General features: G+C 47.7%; 1 protein-coding gene across 2 annotated transcripts in view; it reads right to left on the bottom strand.

Moving 5' to 3' along the window:
* The window catches only part of GAS7 (growth arrest specific 7), a 209,033-nt gene extending 204,889 nt beyond the window's left edge, over positions 1–4,144 (bottom strand). The window contains exon 1 of one of the 2 annotated variants that reach the window (XM_070389495.1): positions 3,532–4,144. In XM_070389495.1, the coding sequence (XP_070245596.1) occupies positions 3,532–3,665 (134 nt within the window). In that variant the 5' untranslated portion in view covers positions 3,666–4,144. The remainder of the gene's footprint in view (positions 1–3,531) is intronic. The other variant, XM_070389493.1, reaches the window with a different exon arrangement.
* Positions 4,145–19,380: the final 15,236 nt, after the last annotated feature.

Below are 19,380 nucleotides of genomic sequence, written 5' to 3' on the forward strand. Positions count from 1 at the left end.
GTACCTTCCAGATCCTTAATTCTCTCCATTCAAGGTAAGAGCATCACCTCAGCTGCTCCTCAACCATGTCTCTCTAAGCTCCTCGAGCTCTTTGTGGTGGATCAGACCCTCAAGAAAGATGTTTCTGCTTGCTTTTATCTAAAGTGAAAGTGAAGTCGCTCAGTCGTGTCCAACTCTTTGCAACTCCATGGACAGTAGCCTACCAGGCCCCGCCGTCCATGGGATTTTCCAGGCAAGAATACTGGAGTGGGCTGCCATTTCCTTCTCCAGATATATCTTCCCAACCCAGGGATCGAACCCGGGTCTCCTGCATTGCAGACAGACGCTTTACCGTCTGAGCCACCAGATCCTCTAGGCTTTTATCTAAGGGCCTTGATAATTCCTAGGCAGCTGTGCATCTTATCTATTACGCCTCCTCCCTTTTCTGGGAAAATTGGCTCCCTCCGCCTGTCACCCTCTGGAAGGCTGCCCCATCCACTGAAGAGTGGGATCCCTGTGACCAGTCCCTGCCTACCAGGGCCCCCCATCTCTGCTTGGCGGAGGTTTTCCTGGAAGCCACCCTTTGGAAGCCAAGTATGTGCAGCCCATTCCCTCATTTCCTTGGGGTCTTGACCAAAAAGATTTCCCCAGGAACCAGGACCTCTGTCAAACTGGCCTCTGCTCAGGGGCTCACTGGCCACCAGGGCGGGTCTTTTGACCTCCCTGTCAGCTCTCAACTCCTCTCAACGGGGTGTGCTTCCCCCTTTTTTTTTTTTTTTTTTCCACATGAACAAGGAGGAAATCCTTGAGGCGTGTCTATCTTGCACAGACGGCTCTCGATCTTTGGCACATTTTTGCCAAGATGGGGTTTCCTGACAGCACTCTATCAGAACAAATGGTGCACTGGGGTGGGGGCTAGGCTGTGCATCCCCCCATCTGAATCCTGCCTCAGGAGCCTAGTGTAGCCCCTTCTGTCTGTACTTATATCCCCAACAGCTCCCCTGGCCTTCTGAACTCCATGCCCCTCTGCAAGCTGAGTGCCAGGCACCCCACTAGCAGAGGTTTACCACCTCTAGTACCTACGGGCTCCTTCTCTGGCCACCTGGTTTCAGCACCAACACCTGGCTGGCAGTCCTCCAGACCCATGATTCCCTATGCTGGCCAGTCCACCACCTGCGACCCCCTTGCGAGTTCTGCATTCCCTAACCCAGCCTATCTTTGGGGACTCACTGCAACCCAGGGGAACCTACCTGCATATCCTCCATCTCTACTAACCTCAGCCTCGAGGTCCAGGCCTGCTCATGTATGAGGTTCCCAGATACAAAGACCCTCCCTGTCAAAGCTGCATCTGCTTTTCCCTGAAAAGAGTCCTAGGACTCAGGCCCACTCCTCCCTCCACCTGTGGGAAACACAGCTGGCTCTGAGTGAAATCAAACATCAGGGTTTGCAGGAGAGCTTCTCAAGTGGGTAGGAGCAGCTGCCCTCACCGTAGCCCCAGCATCTCTGCCGCCCCTTAGGGACGCTGTCTCCGGCAGGCTGACCTCAGGAGCTACACAGACCCTTCACCACAAGGATCCAGACCCTTCACTTGCCTTCTGGTACAGTGTGACCCAGGATATTGAGTTTAAAAGAGACAGAGGCCCAAAGGGTAATATTCAGCCAGCTGAGCTGCTAACCAACTACTCCTTGGCTGACTGCCTTCACCTTTTTCATTCAATTTGCCTGCCTACAAAAATGGGGATAGCTCCTTCCCCTTCCCAGGGCTGTCAGGGGAACTGGTGACAATGCATGGACCATACCTGGTGCCTAGCAAGTGCTTAACAAAATGGGAGCCCCTCTCAGGGTTACTGCTCCCTCAGATGGGTGCTGGTCTGAAAGCCCCTTAGGAGATAGGAGAGTCTCAATGTATATACCACAAACTGTGACCGACACACCCACAACTGTCCCATCTGATCGTTCTGTTTGTCCCCTGGGTCTGATTCACCCTCCCTTTCCTCCCAGGAAGGAAAAGCAGAGCCACTTCACTCTCGCTAACACAGTGGACAAACCCTCCAACCTCACTCCCCACCCAACACACAGCTGGCTCAGTCCAGCCAGGGACGCTCCTCACCGGACATCCAACAGCCAGATTTCCACATCAGTGTTTCCTGGAAAAGTGTGGCCACCAGAGGACTCTACCACAGGAGCCTCTCCCAGGGCTTCTGGAATAGAAACAAGGAGGCTCCAGATCTTCATAAGGGGCCATTCACTTGCTTTCTTTCACACCTGAATCTCAGGAAGGCAGTTAGGAAAGCTGAGAAACACCTGCGCCTCCCCTACGCTGCCTGGCTCTCAAATTACAGAACCAAGAAGGTTTCCAAATAGCCTCAGTGGACAGCCCATGAAAGCTCCTTCCAGCCTCAACTTTGCTCAAAGGCTACTAAAGCCTCATAGGAGGGATTTTGTTCTCTGGACCTGAAAGAAACATCACTGTATCTCTATGAGGCCAGGCTCGATTTCTGATAATGTTTCCAGAGGGTTTTTCTCAGGCAAACTCACCCATAACCATTCCATCCCTATCTGGCTTTCTGTCTGTCTTTTTTGAGTCACACAGAGCATTTTCAGTCAAAATTTGCTACTTTGTTCTTTGTGAAGTAGGTCGGTGGGGGGTGGGGGTTAAATTATTAATCAATTCAATCTCTATGATTTGGACAGTATTTTGACAGAATATTTCCGACGACTCACAGTTAGTCTTTGCAGCAATCCTGGGGTCAGGCTGAAGGGGACGTCCTGTAAAACCACCTCCCACCCCCCACCAAAGGACTTTAGAAACTTCGGATCCCACTCAGGCTGTGACCATGAGCTCAGCGATTAGAGGACAGCGAGGCCTCCCAACTGTCACCCAGACAATAAACAGCCAGTCGACTTGGCTCAGCAGGTCCTGTGAAACCTGGGGCCGGGCCAGGACCCCAGGACAAGCCACTTTCCAGGTTCTGAACCTTGACCTAGGGGAGCTGGGCCAGGGGAGGGGGCGCTGGCTGGGGGCTGCGGCACCCCCGGGTCAGGCCTGCTGACGGGGCTCGGGCTGGTAGCCAGCCAGGCTCAGCTGACCAGTAAGTGGACGGCCCGGAGGCAGCCGGGGAGCTGACCCGCCGCAGCACAACTGTCCACGGGTCGGCAGGCTCGGGGCGCCGGGGCCACTTTTCACATCCCGATCGTCTGCACGTCTTCCCTAGACCGCCGGACTCCGCAGCCCTCCGGCGGCCCCGGCCACCGCCGGAACGCGCCCGCCCGCTCCCGAGCTTACACTGGCAACAAGTTCTCGCTTCCTCAGGGCGGCCACGATGTGCTCGAGAGGCCCGGCACGGGGAGCGCTCGGGGGGCGAACCCCGCGCTGCCCACGCCCCAAGGGCGCACGCCGCCTCCACCGCCCACAGGAGCGCGCGGCTCTGGGTCCAGCGCACAGAGGCGGCCCCCCGGGCTCCCCTCCGGCAGGGGCGGCTCCGGCCTCCCGGGAGCAGGCAACAGGTACGCGAGCGCGCCGGCCTCCCAGCCCCGGCCCTCGCCCCTTACCTCCAGCAGCTGCACGTAGCTCGCCGGGAACCAGCCGCGGAGTCCGTCCTCCTTCTCGCCTTCCCACCAGCCGCCGTCCGGGACCTGCAGCAGCGTGATGAGCTCGCCCGCGGCGAAGCGCAGCCCCTGGCCATGCCGCTCCCCGGAAAAGGGGTACAGGGTCCGGCAGCGGGCGCCGGACATGGCCTTGGCGCCGGGGCTCACACAGCAGCCTGCATCCCTGCCGAGCCCCGCGGGCTGGGCAGCGGCTCCGCGGGGTCCCAGGCGCCCGGCGCTCCGGGCTCCCGCGCTCTGGGCGCGCGCCGTCTCGGGGGTAACCGGGGTTCCCCGGGCAGGCGAGGGACGTGCACCCCGCGCAGGGAAACCGAGACTCGCTGGCTTCGGAGAGCGAGCGGCGACGCCCCCGGGCCGGGCGGCTCGCGGCTCCCAGCTCGGGGCGGGGGGGCGGGGCTCAGGGGGAGGAGACCCAGGCGCCGCGGGCTCCGGAGACAACTTCCCGGGGACGCGGAACGCGGGCGTCCGCCGCGAGGGCCGGCCGCAGCCGAGGCCGCCCTGGCGCGCGGAAATGCGCAGCTCCCAGGGGAGGTGGGACCCGGAGCATCCCCCTCGGCCAGGCTCCGCGGCGAGGGAGGGGCAGCGGACGTGGAGAGGGGCTGGCGGCCGGGCGGGGGCCCTCTCTGCGCGCGGGGGCGGGGCTGGGCGGGGGCTGGGCCAGGGCGGCCACGCCCGCTGAGGGCCGGGCGCTCCCTCGCAGAGCAGGCGGGTTACTCGGGAGGGGTCTCCAGGCTCACACCCCCACCCCGGAAAGCCGCGGGGTTAGAAACGCCCCTTTCTGCGCGGCCTGTTGGCCGGTGGTGGGCGTGCGCCTCCTCCGAGGTGCCGGTGAGGGAATGTGTGTGTGGCCGTCACTGTCAGGGTTGAACCTGGGGTTGAACTTGACTCACCGGAAACTGGACGAGGGGTGAGAGGCAGACTTGAAGCCGACTCCTGAGCCAGGTGGCAGCCGGTGGGACCCAGTGAGGCGGCGACGGAGTCAAAACTCGAGTTAGTAGAATTGGAAGCAGGTCATTACCGATAAAGGGAGAAGAGGGGGAACAGCCTTTACATGCAAAAGCGAGACCGGCCCAGGGTACCACGTCTCCTGAAACCGAGATGCGCCAAGCCGAGAAGTCTACACTCGTTTACTCTGTCAACAGACATTAGTGGGAGACTACTACGATCCACGCAATGTGCCAGGGACCTACAGAATTCCTTTGGACAAGCTCCTGCTCTGCTGGGACCAGTGGACCGGGGTGCTGAAGGAAGCTGACCTTTGTTTGAACTGAGCGGTATAGTAGTAAAAGCTTTGTTAGCCTACTCTATAGGAAAATTAAATTCCGTTTCCTAAACTGTGAATAGCTGAACCCCTTAATCTCTATGTATACTTCTAATTACCCACCCTTGCATCCTACTCAGTAACCTTTTATATTCAGTGCCAACAGTCTCAGCCTGTGCATTTCAGGCCCTCTACACAATACCTCCCCCAGCTTCATCATTCACTACGCTTGCCTGTGTGCTTAATCACTCAGTCCTGTCCGACTCTTCGCAACCCCATCTCACCCGCCAAGCTCCTCTGTCCATGGGGATTCTCCAAGTAAGAATACTGGAGTGGGTTGCCATGCGCTCCTCCAGGGGATCTTCCCAACCCAGGGATTGAACCCAGGTCTCCCGCATTGCAGGCAGATCATCTGAGCCACCAGAGAAACACATGCTTGCCTAGATACCCTTTACAAAACCTGCCCAGCTGGGCTATGAGAACCTTGAGATCTCACACATTTTTCTAGTGAGAATCGGTGGATCTCATTAGAATCACCTGAGCAACTTTTAAACGCTCAGGTCCAGGCCCACCCTAGCTTCGAAAATCACTGTAGAGCCAAATTCTGCATTAAAGCTATCTTGCTGGAAGAGCAGCCTCAGCCTGGCCTCTGGCCAGGGGCAAGTTGACAAATGCAGATGGTTTACAGTATTCCATCGATTGCAAATTTACCAACCTTTGCATGTCTACAATCGTGGGGAAACAAACTCTTGACTATGGTTACCACTAAGAGTCCCTTGAAGCAGAGCTGCAAAATTTGGTACAGAAAACAGTCACTAAAAGAAATCGACCTAATCAAGTCATAAAAGGGACTAAAATGTGTTGTATCGGGGCATATGTGCAGACTGACCTCAGGTTTCATATCTGATGATATGAAACTGCGTGGACTGCAGCACGCCTCCCTGCCTTCCTGCCCTTCACAATCTCCCAGAGTTTGCTCAAACTCATGTCCATTGAGTTGATGATGCCATCCAACTATATCATCCTCTGCCGCCCCCTCCTCCTCCTGCCTTCAATCTTTCCCAGCATCAATGTCTTTTCCAATGAGTCGGCTCCTCGCATCAGGTGGCCAAAGTATCAACTTCAGCATCAGTCCCTCCAGTGAATATTCAGGGTTGATTTCCTTAGGATTGACTGGTTTGATCTCCTTGCTGTCTAAGAGACTTGCTATCTCAAGAGTCTTCTCCAGCACCACAGTTCAAAAGCATCAGTTCTTCAGCATTCAGCCTTCTTTATGGTCCAACTCTCACATCCATACATGATTACTGAAAAAAACATAGCAGTTGAACAGTATGAAAAGGCAAAAAGATATGACATCTGATGATATAACCCAGATCAAGTTAGGACAACTGGTCCAGAGCCTTCCTGCAACACAGAATTCTGTGGGATACCTAAAAACAACCTGCTATCCAGTTTGGACTTGAGAAATCTCCGCCTACACAGCATCCTATACACTTCAGTTCCAAATGACCTGCCCCAAACAGTACCAAAATTGGCAATGACTGTCAGTCTCTTCCATTCTTTCATTTCATTCCTATAATCCTATGAGCTGGTATGGCTACTGCCCACAGTTTACAAGTAGAAAAACTGGGCTCAGAGGGTATAACTTGCCCACCCTCATGTGGCCGGTCAACAGCAGAGGTCAGACCTGCTTATTGTACATGAAGCACTGCTTCCTTGGGTCTATTCTGCTGGAGTCAGGAAACCTGTGCCTCCTATGGCTCATCCACATATGGCATCTTAATAATGGGCTCTCTGGTGATACCCAGTGTCACTCTTGATAGAAGTAAGACTGGACTAGTAGTGAGTGCAACTCCTATCCCTGATCTCAGATAAATCTCCAGACACCTCTGGATCTACTTTCCCATCTGCATTTGGAGACTGAGTCCTATAACTGTACTACACGACTTGAGGTGATTAAATATGTAGGCTCTGGACTCTGTATCCAAACTCCAGTTTTGCTGTTTTCTAGCTGTGTGCCCTTGGGCAATGTACTTAACCTCTCTGAGTCCCATTTTCCTTACCATTAGAAGATGATAGTAATATTTCTTTCATAGAGTTATTAAGAGGATTAAATGAGTAAAAGTGTAAACTGTTTAGAGCAACATCTGGCACATTCAGTTCAATTCAGTTCAGCTGCTCAGTTGTGTCCGACTTTTTGAGATCCCATGAACTGCAGCACGCCAGGCCTCCCTGTCCATCACGAGCTCCCGGAGTCCACCCAAACCCATGTCCATTGAGTCGGTGATGCCATCCAACTATCTCATCCTCTGTCATCCCCTTCTCCTCTTGCCTTCAATCTTTCCCAGCATCAGGGTCTTTTCTAATGAGTCAGCTCTTCGCATCAGGTGGCCAAAGTATTGGAGTTTCAGCTTCAGCATCAGTCCTTCCAAAGAACACCCAGGACTGATCTCCTTTAGGATGGACTGGTTGGATCTCCTTGTAGTCCAAGGGACTCTCAAGAGTCTTCTTCAACATCACAGTTCAAAAGCATCAATTCTTTGGCCCTCAGCTTTCTTTATAGTCCAACTCTCACATCTATACATGACCACTGGAAAAGCCATAGCCTTGCCTAGACGGACCTTTGTTGACAAAGTACTGTCTCTGCTTTTTAATATGCTGTCTAGGTTGGTCATAACTTTTCTTCCAAAGAGTAAGTGTCTTTTAATGTCATGGCTGCAATCACCATCTGCAGTGATTTTGGAGCCCAGAAAAATAAAGTCAGCCACTGTTTCCACTGTTTCTCCATCTATTTCCCATGAAGTGATGGGACCAGAAGCCATGATCTTAGTTTTCTGAATGTTGAGCTTTAAGCCAACTTTTTCACTCTCCTCTTTCCCTTTCATCAAAAGGCTCTTTAGTTCTTCTTCACTTTATGCCATAAGGGTGGTGTTATCTGCATATCTGAGGTTATTGATATTTCTTCCTGGCACATTAATTACTCAAATATTAGCAGTCATTATTATTGATCTAGCTCAATGGTCCTGATTATTTATTATCCAACACTTCTTTTTGAACTAAGATTTCCAGGGCAGTGATAGAACTGGAAACCCTTACATTTTTGGAAAGGCCACAATTTTAAAGGAACACACTCTGGGTTTCTGTTTTCTCACAAGATCTCAAAGGACAGACAAGTTTTTCTGTTTTCCTTCTTACCTTCCTCCCTCCATTCCCACTGCACCCCACGTCTTCTAGTATTATCTTGACTTTGTGTTTAAATCTCTAATTGTTTAACTTCTTTGATAACTAGGCCTTATTTTACTGATTAGTTGCTTAGTAACTCAGGGGAGGGATAACGTGTTTGTTTTAAATTTCTATCTATCTTTCCTAAAGCCACAAAAAGTACGCATCCAGTATTTCCTGAATTCATTTTGCACAGATTATTGGGACCTCTGTTCAGATTCAGATTTTCCATACTGCCAAGTTACTCTATAAACACATGTGTTAGAACATCTGGATTAGCCTGTAAACTCCTGAGAGCAGGCTCCACTCCATCTTTTGTAACTTTTCTCTCAACACTATGCACTTGATAGCTGTGTGCTGGCAGGTATTTCTTTTTTACTTGAGACAGCTTCATATGCCTTTCCATCATCAGCCTATGGATGGCAGAGAAATATGAGTTTCAGTTTCTTAAAAAATTAAACATAAATTTGCCATAGGACCCAGCAGTACTCCTAGGTAAAAGAAATGAAGACAAACAGCCACACAAAACTTGCAGTGAATATCTGCAGCAGCATGATTTCTAAGAGCCAAAAGGTGGAAATAATACAAATGCCCATCATCAGTTGATGAATAGATAGAGAAGATGTGGTACATCTTGAGGCTCCCGGGTGGCTCCATGGTTAAAAAAAAAAAAAAAAAAAAAAAAAATCTGCCACTGTAGGAGAGGCGGATTTGATCCCTGGGTCGGGAAGATCCCCTGGAGACGGAAATGGCAACCCACTCCAGTATCTTTGCTTGGGAAATTCCATGGACAGAGGAGCCAGGCGAGCTACAGTCCATGGGATCACAAAGAGCCAAATACAGCTTAGCGACTAAACAATAGCAATCATCAGCTGATGAACAGATAGAGATGATGGTTCACCCATGCAGTGGGTCACTCATTCACCCACAAAAAGGAGCAGAGTACTGATACATGCTGCAACACGGATGCACTCAAAGATATCCATCGCACTAAGTCAAAGAAGCCAGTGTTGTATGATTCCATTTATATAAAATATCCAGAAATGGCAAATCTATAGAGACAGTATATATATTAACAGTTGCCTGAAGCTGAAAGTCGGAATAGGGGGTAAACAAAGAGGCAGGAGATTTCTTTTGGGGGTGATGACAACATTCTGAAATTGAGTTGTGGCAATTGGCTCTGCACAATTCCAGAAATCATTGAATTGTACACTTAAAACAAGTAAATGTTTTGGTATGTAAACTACATTTCAGGAAAGCTGCTAACATAAGCCAAAAAACACACAAAAACGTATAAAGGCCTCATTCATTCAACAAGGATGCTCTTCCCCACCCATGTGCTAGTTCATTCAGCACCAATCTGAAAAGCTATTAAGCCCATTCTATAAAACGGACAGTTTGTTGGGCCTGGAATAGAAAGAGAAGTGTGGAGTATATATAAAGCATTCCTATTGATCGAGATGAAAAAGACAGATGACACAATAGAGAAAAGGGCAAAAGATTTGAACAGGCATTTCATAAGAGAAGATATACAAACAACCAATGACATTAAAAGGTGTTCAACCTCATCAATCATCAGAAGAGCAAATCAAAATCAAAGGGCGGGGGACTTCCCTAGTGGTCCAGTGATTAAGCATCCACCTTGCAATGCAGGGGACTCAGGTTTGATCCCTGGTCAGGGAACTAGGACCCCACATGCTGTGGAGCAACTAAAAGCCTGCGTGCCACAACTAGAGAGCTCGTGCACGGCAGCAAAAGACTCCACATGCCGTAACTAAGACCCAACACGGCCAAATACTTTTAATCATAAAAAGGTAACAATATATACTCATCATGTGGTAAATATAAAAGCAAAATAGAAAATACCATGTATTGATATTTTGAGGTGCTGGAGCGCTCGTGCACGGCTGAGAGGAACCGGTTGGAAAACATATTTAGCAAAGCTGCCTGGAGCATCCTGTGTGGCTCATCCATTCCCCGTCTAGGTATAGAGCTGCCTGAGATGTGTTCATATACTCAGGGAAAGATGTATACAGTGTGCACAGCAGCACTATTCATAATGGTTGGTGGTTTAGTCGCTAGGTTGTGTCTGACTCCATAGACTGTAGCCCACCAGGCCCCTCTGTCTATGGGATTTTCCAGGCAAGAATACTGGAGTGTTCCTTCTCCAGGGGATCTTCCCCACCCAGGGATCAAACCCGAGCTACCAGGGAAGCTATTACTATTCATAATAGCCCCACACTATTATGAGTTATCTGAAGGAGATCAGCTCTGGGATTTCTTTGGAAGGAATGATGCTAAAGCTGAAACTCCAGTACTTTGGCCACCTCATGCGAAGAGTTGACTCATTGGAAAAGACTCTGATGCTGGGAGGGATTGGGGGCAGGAGGAGAAGGGGACGACAGAGGATGAGATGGCTGGATGGCATCACTGACTTGATGGACGTGAGTATGAGTGAACTCCGGGAGTTAGTGATGGACAGGGAGGCCTGGCGTGCTGCGATTCGTGGGGTCGAAAAGAGTCGGACACGACTGAGCAACTGAACTGAACTGATTATGAGTTCACCTACAGGAGAACGGATAAAATGATGACATTTATACAATGGAAAATTTTACACTTTAAGAATGAACATCCCACGGATGTACTTTTGGGCAAACAAGCAAACAAAATAATGGCAAAACAACAACAACAAAGCACTAAAGAGTCCATACATAGCATGATTGCATTTTATGAAATTCCTAGAAGTGAGGAGAATCATTATTGGAGGAAAGGGTATTGAGAGCAGGGGTCCAAGGATCTGGGATCCTGGTAATTACTTTTTGATCTGGGTGCAAGTTACACAGGGCTATTCTCCAGGTTGTATACATCCTTGTGCACTTTTCTGTATAAATGTTATGCTTCAATATAGTGTGTTAAAGAAAATAATATAGTCACTGATCTCAAAGAATATATAATATCTTGATTCTAGAGTGATGTTCTCCAAACCTTGACTACGCACCTCTGTCAGTAAAACTCCCCAATATATATATATTTCTATTATTTATAAATTAGATACATGAACCACTAAGCTAATAAGTATCTTAAAATACACAAGATTAAAATTTTTAAAGGGTTATATTAAAATATATATTATACTTAACTAGAGGTTCTAACACTGTCTTCCTGCTTTGTCTCGTGGATATTCTGTGGATTTCTGGGAAATCAGTGATCTTGAGAGTCAGCTTTAAGAAGACAGTGGGAAGGAAAAAGAAGTTAGTGTACTGAAAATAAGCCTGGACTTTGGGTCCAGTTCTCCTGGAGTCTGGAGAAAGCCTAGCATTTGGGCCTCCAAGGAAGAGATAGCATTCAGAGCTCCATCCACCCTCTCCCCTCTTCTCCCATCTAGAGTCTGAGCTAGTTCAGTTCAGCTCAGTTCAGTCAGTCGCTCAGTCGTGTCCGACTCTTTTCGACCCCATGAATCGCAGCACGCCAGGCCTCCCTGTCCATCACCAACTCCCAGAGTTCACTCAGACTCACGTCCATTGAGTCAGTGATGTCATCCAGCCATCTCATCCTCTGTCATCCCCTTCTCTTCCTGCCCCCAATCCCTCCCAGCATCAGTCTTTTCCAATGAGTCAACTCTTCACATGAGGTGGCCAAAGTACTGGAGTTTCAGCTTTAGCATCATTGCTTCCAAAGAAATCCCACGGCTGATCTCCTTCAGAATGGACTGGTTGGATCTCCTTGCAGTGCAAGGGACTCTCAAGAGTCTTCTCCAACACCACAGTTCAAAAGCATCAATTCTTCGGGGCTCAGCCTTCTTCACAGTCCAACTCTCACATGCATACATGACCACTGGAAAAACCATAGCCTTGACTAGACGAACCTTTGTTGGCAAAGTAATGTCTCTGCTTTTCAATATGCTATCTAGGTTGGTCATAACTTTCCTTCCAAGGAGTAAGCGTCTTTTAACTTCATGGCTGCAGTCACCATCTGCAGTGATTTTGGAGCCCAGAAAAATAAAGTCTGACACTGTTTCCACTGTTTCTCCATCTATTTCCCATGAAGTCATGGGACCGGATGCCATGATCTTCGTTTTCTGAATGTTGAGCTTTAAGCCAACTTTTTCACTCTCCACTTTCACTTTCATCAAGAGGCTTTTGAGTTCCTCTTCACTTTCTGCCATAAGGGTGGTGTCATCTGCATATCTGAGGTTAGATATTTCTCCCCACAATCTTGATTCCAGCTTGTGTTTCTTCCAGTCCAGCGTTTCTCATGATGTACTCTGCATAGAAGTTAAATAAGCAGGGTGACAATATACAGCCTTGACATACTCCTTTTCCTATTTGGAACCAGTCTATTGTTCCATGTCCAGTTCTAACTGTTGCTTCCTGACCTGCATACAAATTTCTCAAGAGGCAGGTCACATGGTCTGGTATTCCCATCTCTTTCAGAATTTTCCACAGTTTATTGTGATCCACACAGTCAAAGGCTTTGGCATAGTCAATAAAGCAGAAATAGATGTCTTTCTGGAACTCTCTTGCTTTTTCCATGATCCAGCGGATGTTGGCAATTTGATCTCTGGTTCCTCTGCCTTTTCTAAAACCAGCTTGAACATCAGGAAGTTCACGGTTCACATATTGCTGAAGCCTGGCTTGGAGAATTTTGAGCATTACTTTACTAGCGTGTGAGATGAGTGCAATTGTGCAGTAGTTTGAGCATTCTTTGGCATTGCCTTTCTTTGGGATCGGAATGAAAAAGAGGTGCAGCCAAAGATCCTGAAGCTTCAGTGTGTATAAGAATCATGGAGGTGCTACCCTGGTGATCCAGTAGTTAAGATCTGCCTGCTGATGCAGGGGTCGCAGGTTTGACCCCTGATCTGGGACGATCCCACATACCTTGGAGCAGCTAAGCGTGTGCACCAGGACTACTGAGCCCGTGTCCCAGAGCCCGTGAGCCGCCGCTACTGAGCCTAGGCGCCTAGAGACTGCTCCTCAACAAGAGAAGCCACCGCTGTGAGAAGCCCTCACACCACCAGGAAGAATAGCTCCTCTCACTGCAACTAGAAAAAAGACATGTCCCGCAACAAAGACCCAGCACAGCCATTAAAAAATAATAATAAAATGATGCCTATTCCTGGAGATTCAGATTTAGTGGGTCTACAATAGGGCCCAGGAATCTGTGTTTTGATTAAAACTTTTGGATTATTGAATTTTTTGTTTTATTATTGGAATAAAACCTCCAATAGAATACTGCTGGAGTCCTTGCAGCATACTTTGAGAAACATCACCCTCAACACTAAGATTGCCAGACATTTTCAGGTAATCTTTGTACCATCACAGAATGTTGTAAGTTATAAGTAGGAAGGGTTTGAATTTGCATCCTATTTGGCCAGGCTACCACCACTTAAAAAGATGTTATTGAGGGAAGCAGAAGAGCCAGAGGCAGGCAGAAATTGGGAGGCAGAGATGGAATAGATAAATATGGAGAGGAAGCCATCGTGGGGAGTAAGAGAGACAGAGACTATAGAAGAAGAGAGTGGGGATGGGATAGAGTAAAAAGGGAAGGAGAAGAGAAATCAGGGTGGGAGGAGGGAAGAGAAAAGACAGCCCTTCTTTCTCCCACGCCATTCACCCTCCCAACCACCCACCAGGCTCTGAAGCCAGAGCAGAATCTGGCCAGATCCTCACTTCCCCACTGAAATTCATTTGCAAAAGAAGCAAGAAGAGAAGAGAAAGAGGAACAGAAAAGAAAAGAATGGCCTTGGAGAAATTGTCAGTTGTGGGACCAAAAATAGCATTTAGAAATAGAACTGTATCTTTACACCAGTCCTTGGCAGTGGGTAGTAAAGGAGTGTCTGCCCCATTCCCACTCTGACCCTGGCAGCAACAGGAAGTAAGGAAGTGAGATTCCCCTTTGGGAGTAAATAACAACAAAAAAGTCATTGAGAAACCCAACAAAGATAGACAAAGCCACATTAAAGAGACAGCAAGTCTCCAGGGCCAAGCCCCACCTCTAGCTTGATGGTGGCTGTTAACATATGTAAAGCCTGGGAAAATACACTCTGTCAGGGCTGGGCTGTCTGGAAGCTTTGTTGTTCAGTAGCGAAGTCAGGTCCAACTCTTTGTGACCCCAGGGACTACAGGGTGCCAGGCTTCCCCGGTCCTTCACCATCTCCTGGAGTTTGCTCAAACTCATATCCATTGAGTTGGTGATGTCATCCAACCATCTCACCCTCCATCACCCCCTTCTCCTCAATCTTTCCTTGGAAGTTTACAAGTTTCAGAGAACTGCCGCCGCTCCCGGTCTCTGCTGTTGTTGAAGTCCACACAGACACACAAGATGGGTTTTTTATTTCCATCCAGCCTGCTTCTCTTACCCTCAAAACAAACCAGACCCTCATTCCTTTTCCCAACAGTGTGGCTGAGGCTGGATTCTGGAGGTGGCGCCCCTCTTATCAAGGTGTGCAAATAGTTCTCCAAAGTTGCTTAAGTGGACCCAAATCCCTGGGGAATCTTGAGCCTTGAAAAAAATGCACACGGGCGACCTTGCTTGGGGTTGTTGTCCCTGAGGGAAAGGGGGCCGGCCCGGGAGGACAGTCAGGAATAGCACGTTTCTGGCTCAGAACAAAACCTCACCACGAGTCTTCATTCTTCCAAAGACTAAAAATAAATTCATAATTAATCACAACAGAAAAGGAACAGGCTCTTCAATGACTATAATTAGCTCTCCATTTATTAATGAAGACTTAAATTATTAGGCTCATCTGAGCCCCAACTTTTCTGCTTACTAATTACACATGTGGGACAAGTGACTTCACCTCCCGGAAGCTCTACTTCCTCATCTGCAGAAGCAGGGGTTTGAGGGTAGGGGGCGGGGGTGACACCTGTTTCAGAAGAGACCATGGGAAGGATAGGCTCACCAGGGGTCATCTGTGAAATCTTCTTGGTCAAGAGTCCAGCTCTAGTGAGTGTGCCCTGGGCTGCTATCAGAATGGAAGAGACTTGACTTAAATCTGGGATTTGAGAAGCCCAAGAGTGGTATGTGGAAACTTCCAGGCTTGGTGTCATAAACGGGTGGAATTTATGCTTATTTTCTCTCTAGACTAATAAAAATTCCTTCCAGAGCCTTCCAGAACAACCTCGGCAAGGAAACAGAACACAGGTTTGCATTCCTCCTGACTTCCCCAGCAGGATCTCCCGGGTCAGGCAAATGCTCTTCCTCAGTCACCTGAAGGTCAGAGTTTGAGAAGCATGAGCTACTCACTGCGGACCCTGGAAATAGGGCTGAACACAAGGTGCTTCCTGAGAACTTTGTAGCAAACTGCCCTTTGGCCTCGCCCGTGCCGGCATCTTGAGTGACCGCTTCCCTTGTGGTTCAGCTGGTAAAGAATCAGCCTGCAATGCTGGAGACCTGGGTTCAATCCCTGGGTTGGGAAGATTCCCTGGAGAAAGGAACGGCTCCTCACTCCAGTATTCTGGCCTGAAGAAGTCCATGAACTGTATAGTCAGGGTGGCAAAGAGTTGGACACGACTGAGCGACTTTCACTCACTCACAAGAAAGAAAAGGGTGCATGATGGGGTGGTCCTTCCTGGGTATTCAAAGTTGATAGTAATGGTGCAGGAATATCCAGACACTTCAGGGATCTGGAATTCAACAAGAGCTGAGCAAAAATGCATTTTGAACAAGACAAGAAATGTGTAACCGTGTTAATTGTTGAAGGTGGTCTACTTTAACCAGGGGTTGCGTGGAAAGATTCATTATTCTTTTCTCTCTCCTTTTTTCAGTTCAGTTCATTTCAGTCGCTCAGTCGTGTCTGACTCTTTGCAACCCCATGGACTGCAGCATGCAGGCTTCCCTGTCCATCACCAACTCCTAGAGATTGCTCAAACTTATGACCATCGAGTCGGTGATGCCATCTAACCATGTCATCCTCTGTCATCCCCTTTTCCTCCTGCCTTCAATCTTTCCCAGCATCAGGGTCTTTCCTAAGGAGTCAGTTTTTCACATCAGGTGGCCAAAGTATTGAAGTTTCAGTTTCAGCATCAGTCTTCCTTTTTTACAGGACTGAAATTTTCCATAATAAAAAAGGAAGTATGTGCCCCTGAGCCTCTTCCATATACCTAACTCGTAGGAAAGTCCTTCAGAATCTCAGTGAGAGCCTATTCACTCTGCTTTCAAACCATTCTAACAAACTAATTTTCCTTAGCTGATTTTTCAGTCAGTACTATGTGGGGCAAGGTATCTTGAAGCAGGAGGAAGGGCTAGCTGACAGTTGACACTGGTGAGGAGAGGAATATGGAAGGATCACTAAAAAAAGACACAAGAAAATAAAATAGTCTTACCCAGAGGCGTTTCTAAGATGTTGGTTATGGACGTTCATTAATACACAGAGCAGCACTGACCTGGGGGCAGAGCTGAGTAAGCCGATCCTGAACTAAGCTTGAAAAGGAGGCTGTGTGGATGCCAGCCTGGGGTTTTGCTCTTCTATCCAGAGCCTCAGTTTCCTCATTTGTGCAACAGGAGCTAAGGTGTCTCCCTTATTCTACAGGCCCGCTGGAAAAACCAAAGTAGGTTTCATGCATTGAATGATGGCTTGTGAACTATTAAACATTTCTTTGAAAGGAATGATGCTAAAGCTGAAACTCCAGTACTTTGGCCACCTCATGCGAAGACTTGACTCATTGGAAGACTCTGATGCTGGGAGGGATTAGGGGCAGGAGGAGAAGGGGACGACAGAGGATGAGATGGCTGGATGGCATCACTGACTCGATGGATGTGAGTCTGAGTGAACTCTGGGAGTTGGTGATGGACAGGGAGGCCTGGCGTGCTGCGATTCATGGGGTCGCAAAGAGTCGGACACGACTGAGCAACTGAACTGAACTGAACTGAATGTAAAATTTTATAAGAGTGACAATGACTCTGAACCCCTCCATTTTAAAAGCCAAGGCACTGGGTAATACCTTTCGGAATGATCTTTATCTTAGTTCACTTGGGCTGCTATAACAGAATACCCTAGACTGGGTGGCTTGTAATCACGAATTTATTTCTCACAGTTCTAGAGACTGAGGTCCAAGATCAAGGTACCAGCAGATTCAGTGTCTGGTGAGGACCTGCTTCTTTGTTCATAGATGGCTGTCTTCTCACCATATCCTCACAGGACATAAGGGACAAGGCAGCTCTGTGGGGTCTCTCTGGTAAGTGCACCAATCCCTTTTGTGAGAGCTCCATCCTTGTGTCTCACCTCCCCAAGGTCCTGCCTCCTAACACCATCACACTGGGGGTCAGGTTACAACATATTAATTTGGAGTGAGAGGACACTTTCCATCTATGGCCAGCTTCATCCACAGTGCTTAAACTACCCCCAATTTTTCAAGTATTTGCAGGTATAAGGGACAGGATTTTTTTTTTTTTTGAAGTGTAGTTGATCTACAATATTGTGTTAGTTTCAGGTGTACAGCAAAGTGATTCAGATATACATACATTCTTTTTTCTGATTCTTTTCTGTTATAGGTTATTACAAGGTATTGAATATAGTTCTGTGTGCTATATATTTAATCCTTCTTGGTTTATATATAATAGTATGTATCTATTAAACCCGTACTCCTAATTTATCCCTCCCTCTACCACCCTTTCTCTTTTGGTAACCCTAAGTTTTTTTCTAGGTTTGTGAGTCTGTTTCTGGTTTGCAAATAAGTTCATTTGTATTTTAATTTTTTTTTTAGATTCAACACAGCAGTGATGTCACATAATATTTGTCTTTTTCTATCTGACTGACTTCACTTCGTATATTAATCTCTAGCTCCATCCGTGTTGCTGCAAATGGAAAGATTTCATTCTTTTGTATGGTTGAGTAATATTCCATTATGTATGTGCACTGCATCTTTTTAATCCATTCATCTGTCAATGGACATTTAGGTTGCTTCCGTATCTTGGATATTGTAAATAGTGTTTCCATGAACATTGGGGAGCATGTATCTTTTTGAATTAGCATTTTCGTCTTTTCTGGACATAAGCCCAAGAGTGGGATACCTGGATCATATGGTAACTCTAATTTTAGTTTTTTAAGGAACCTCCATACTGTTTTTCATAGTGGCTGCACCAATTTACATTCCCACCAACAGTGTAGGAGGGTTCACAGAAAGGGACAGTTTTGATTTGTGGGCAAATTCATTGATGTGGAACAACTCATTTCCTAACAAAAAAATAAATGAGGTGGCTGCCAGCATTGGTCACTTGGAGGAAAAAACAGTGGAAATGGAGGTGAGGGTAGGAGGAGATGACCCTTTATAAATCTTGGGATCATTTCTTTAGTTAAAATGAGCACATATGACTTCTATAAACCAAAGCTAAAAATAAAAAATTAAAAATTAAATATGCATAATAAGCAAGGGAATAATGAAGAGAGATTTTGTACCTGTGGCCCTTCACCAAGTCCGATTTTAGCCCATGGTGAGTCCCACCTTCCAGCAACACTGTCCTTATAGAGTGGGAATTGTTAGCCTCCTGAGCAGGGGCATCAAGCCTTGATGTTTTGAGAAAACAGCTGTTGAGATGGGGAATCAGGTCTATGCAGGTCAGGGTAGGGGATCAACAATTAACATTGGGACGATAACTCCAGCTGATGCCGTAATTGCATGTATATCACATGCAGATAACCCTGTGGAGCTATTGGAACCTTGAACTCTGACCCTCTCCCTAAGCCCCCACCATGCCTGCCTTCTTACGGAAGCCACTGGAAACAGCTGCCTCCTAGTGAGTTGGTATTAGATTGAACCATATAAAAACAACAACCACAAACCATTTTTGGTCTATACAAATAACAATTTTAACTTCACAAGTTTTGGTGCAACATCCCCCATTCAGATCTACCTTTAAGAGGTAACGTGAGGCCCGTGGGAGTCTCCAACCCACCCCATTCCTCTCACATTCCTTGTTGACCAGCCATTCTACAAAGCTTTGCCTAATGTTATGCTGGATTCATGATATGAAACACCAATAGTGAGGTTGTGACAAGTTCCAATACCTGGGATTAACAATGGAAAATTTGGTTGAGAAGTTGTTGGATGTGTGCATGCTTAAATTTTCAGCACAGACCTGAGACTCGGCTTAGTGCAAGACTTCCCACCCTTTGCTATATATTAGATTCACCTGGAGACATAAAAATATCCTGATGGCCAGGCAGTACTCCATACCCAATAAGTCAGTATCTGGGCGTGGGAACAAGGCATCAGCATTTTGTAAAGACCTCCAGGAGATGCCAATGAACAACTGAGTTTGGGACCCATTGACACAGTGAAGGATGGACTTTGCTGACCTTTATTTCCACAGGC

The sequence above is a fragment of the Bos mutus genome, chromosome 19 (assembly GCF_027580195.1).
Source record: "Bos mutus isolate GX-2022 chromosome 19, NWIPB_WYAK_1.1, whole genome shotgun sequence".
NCBI lineage: Eukaryota > Metazoa > Chordata > Mammalia > Artiodactyla > Bovidae > Bos > Bos mutus.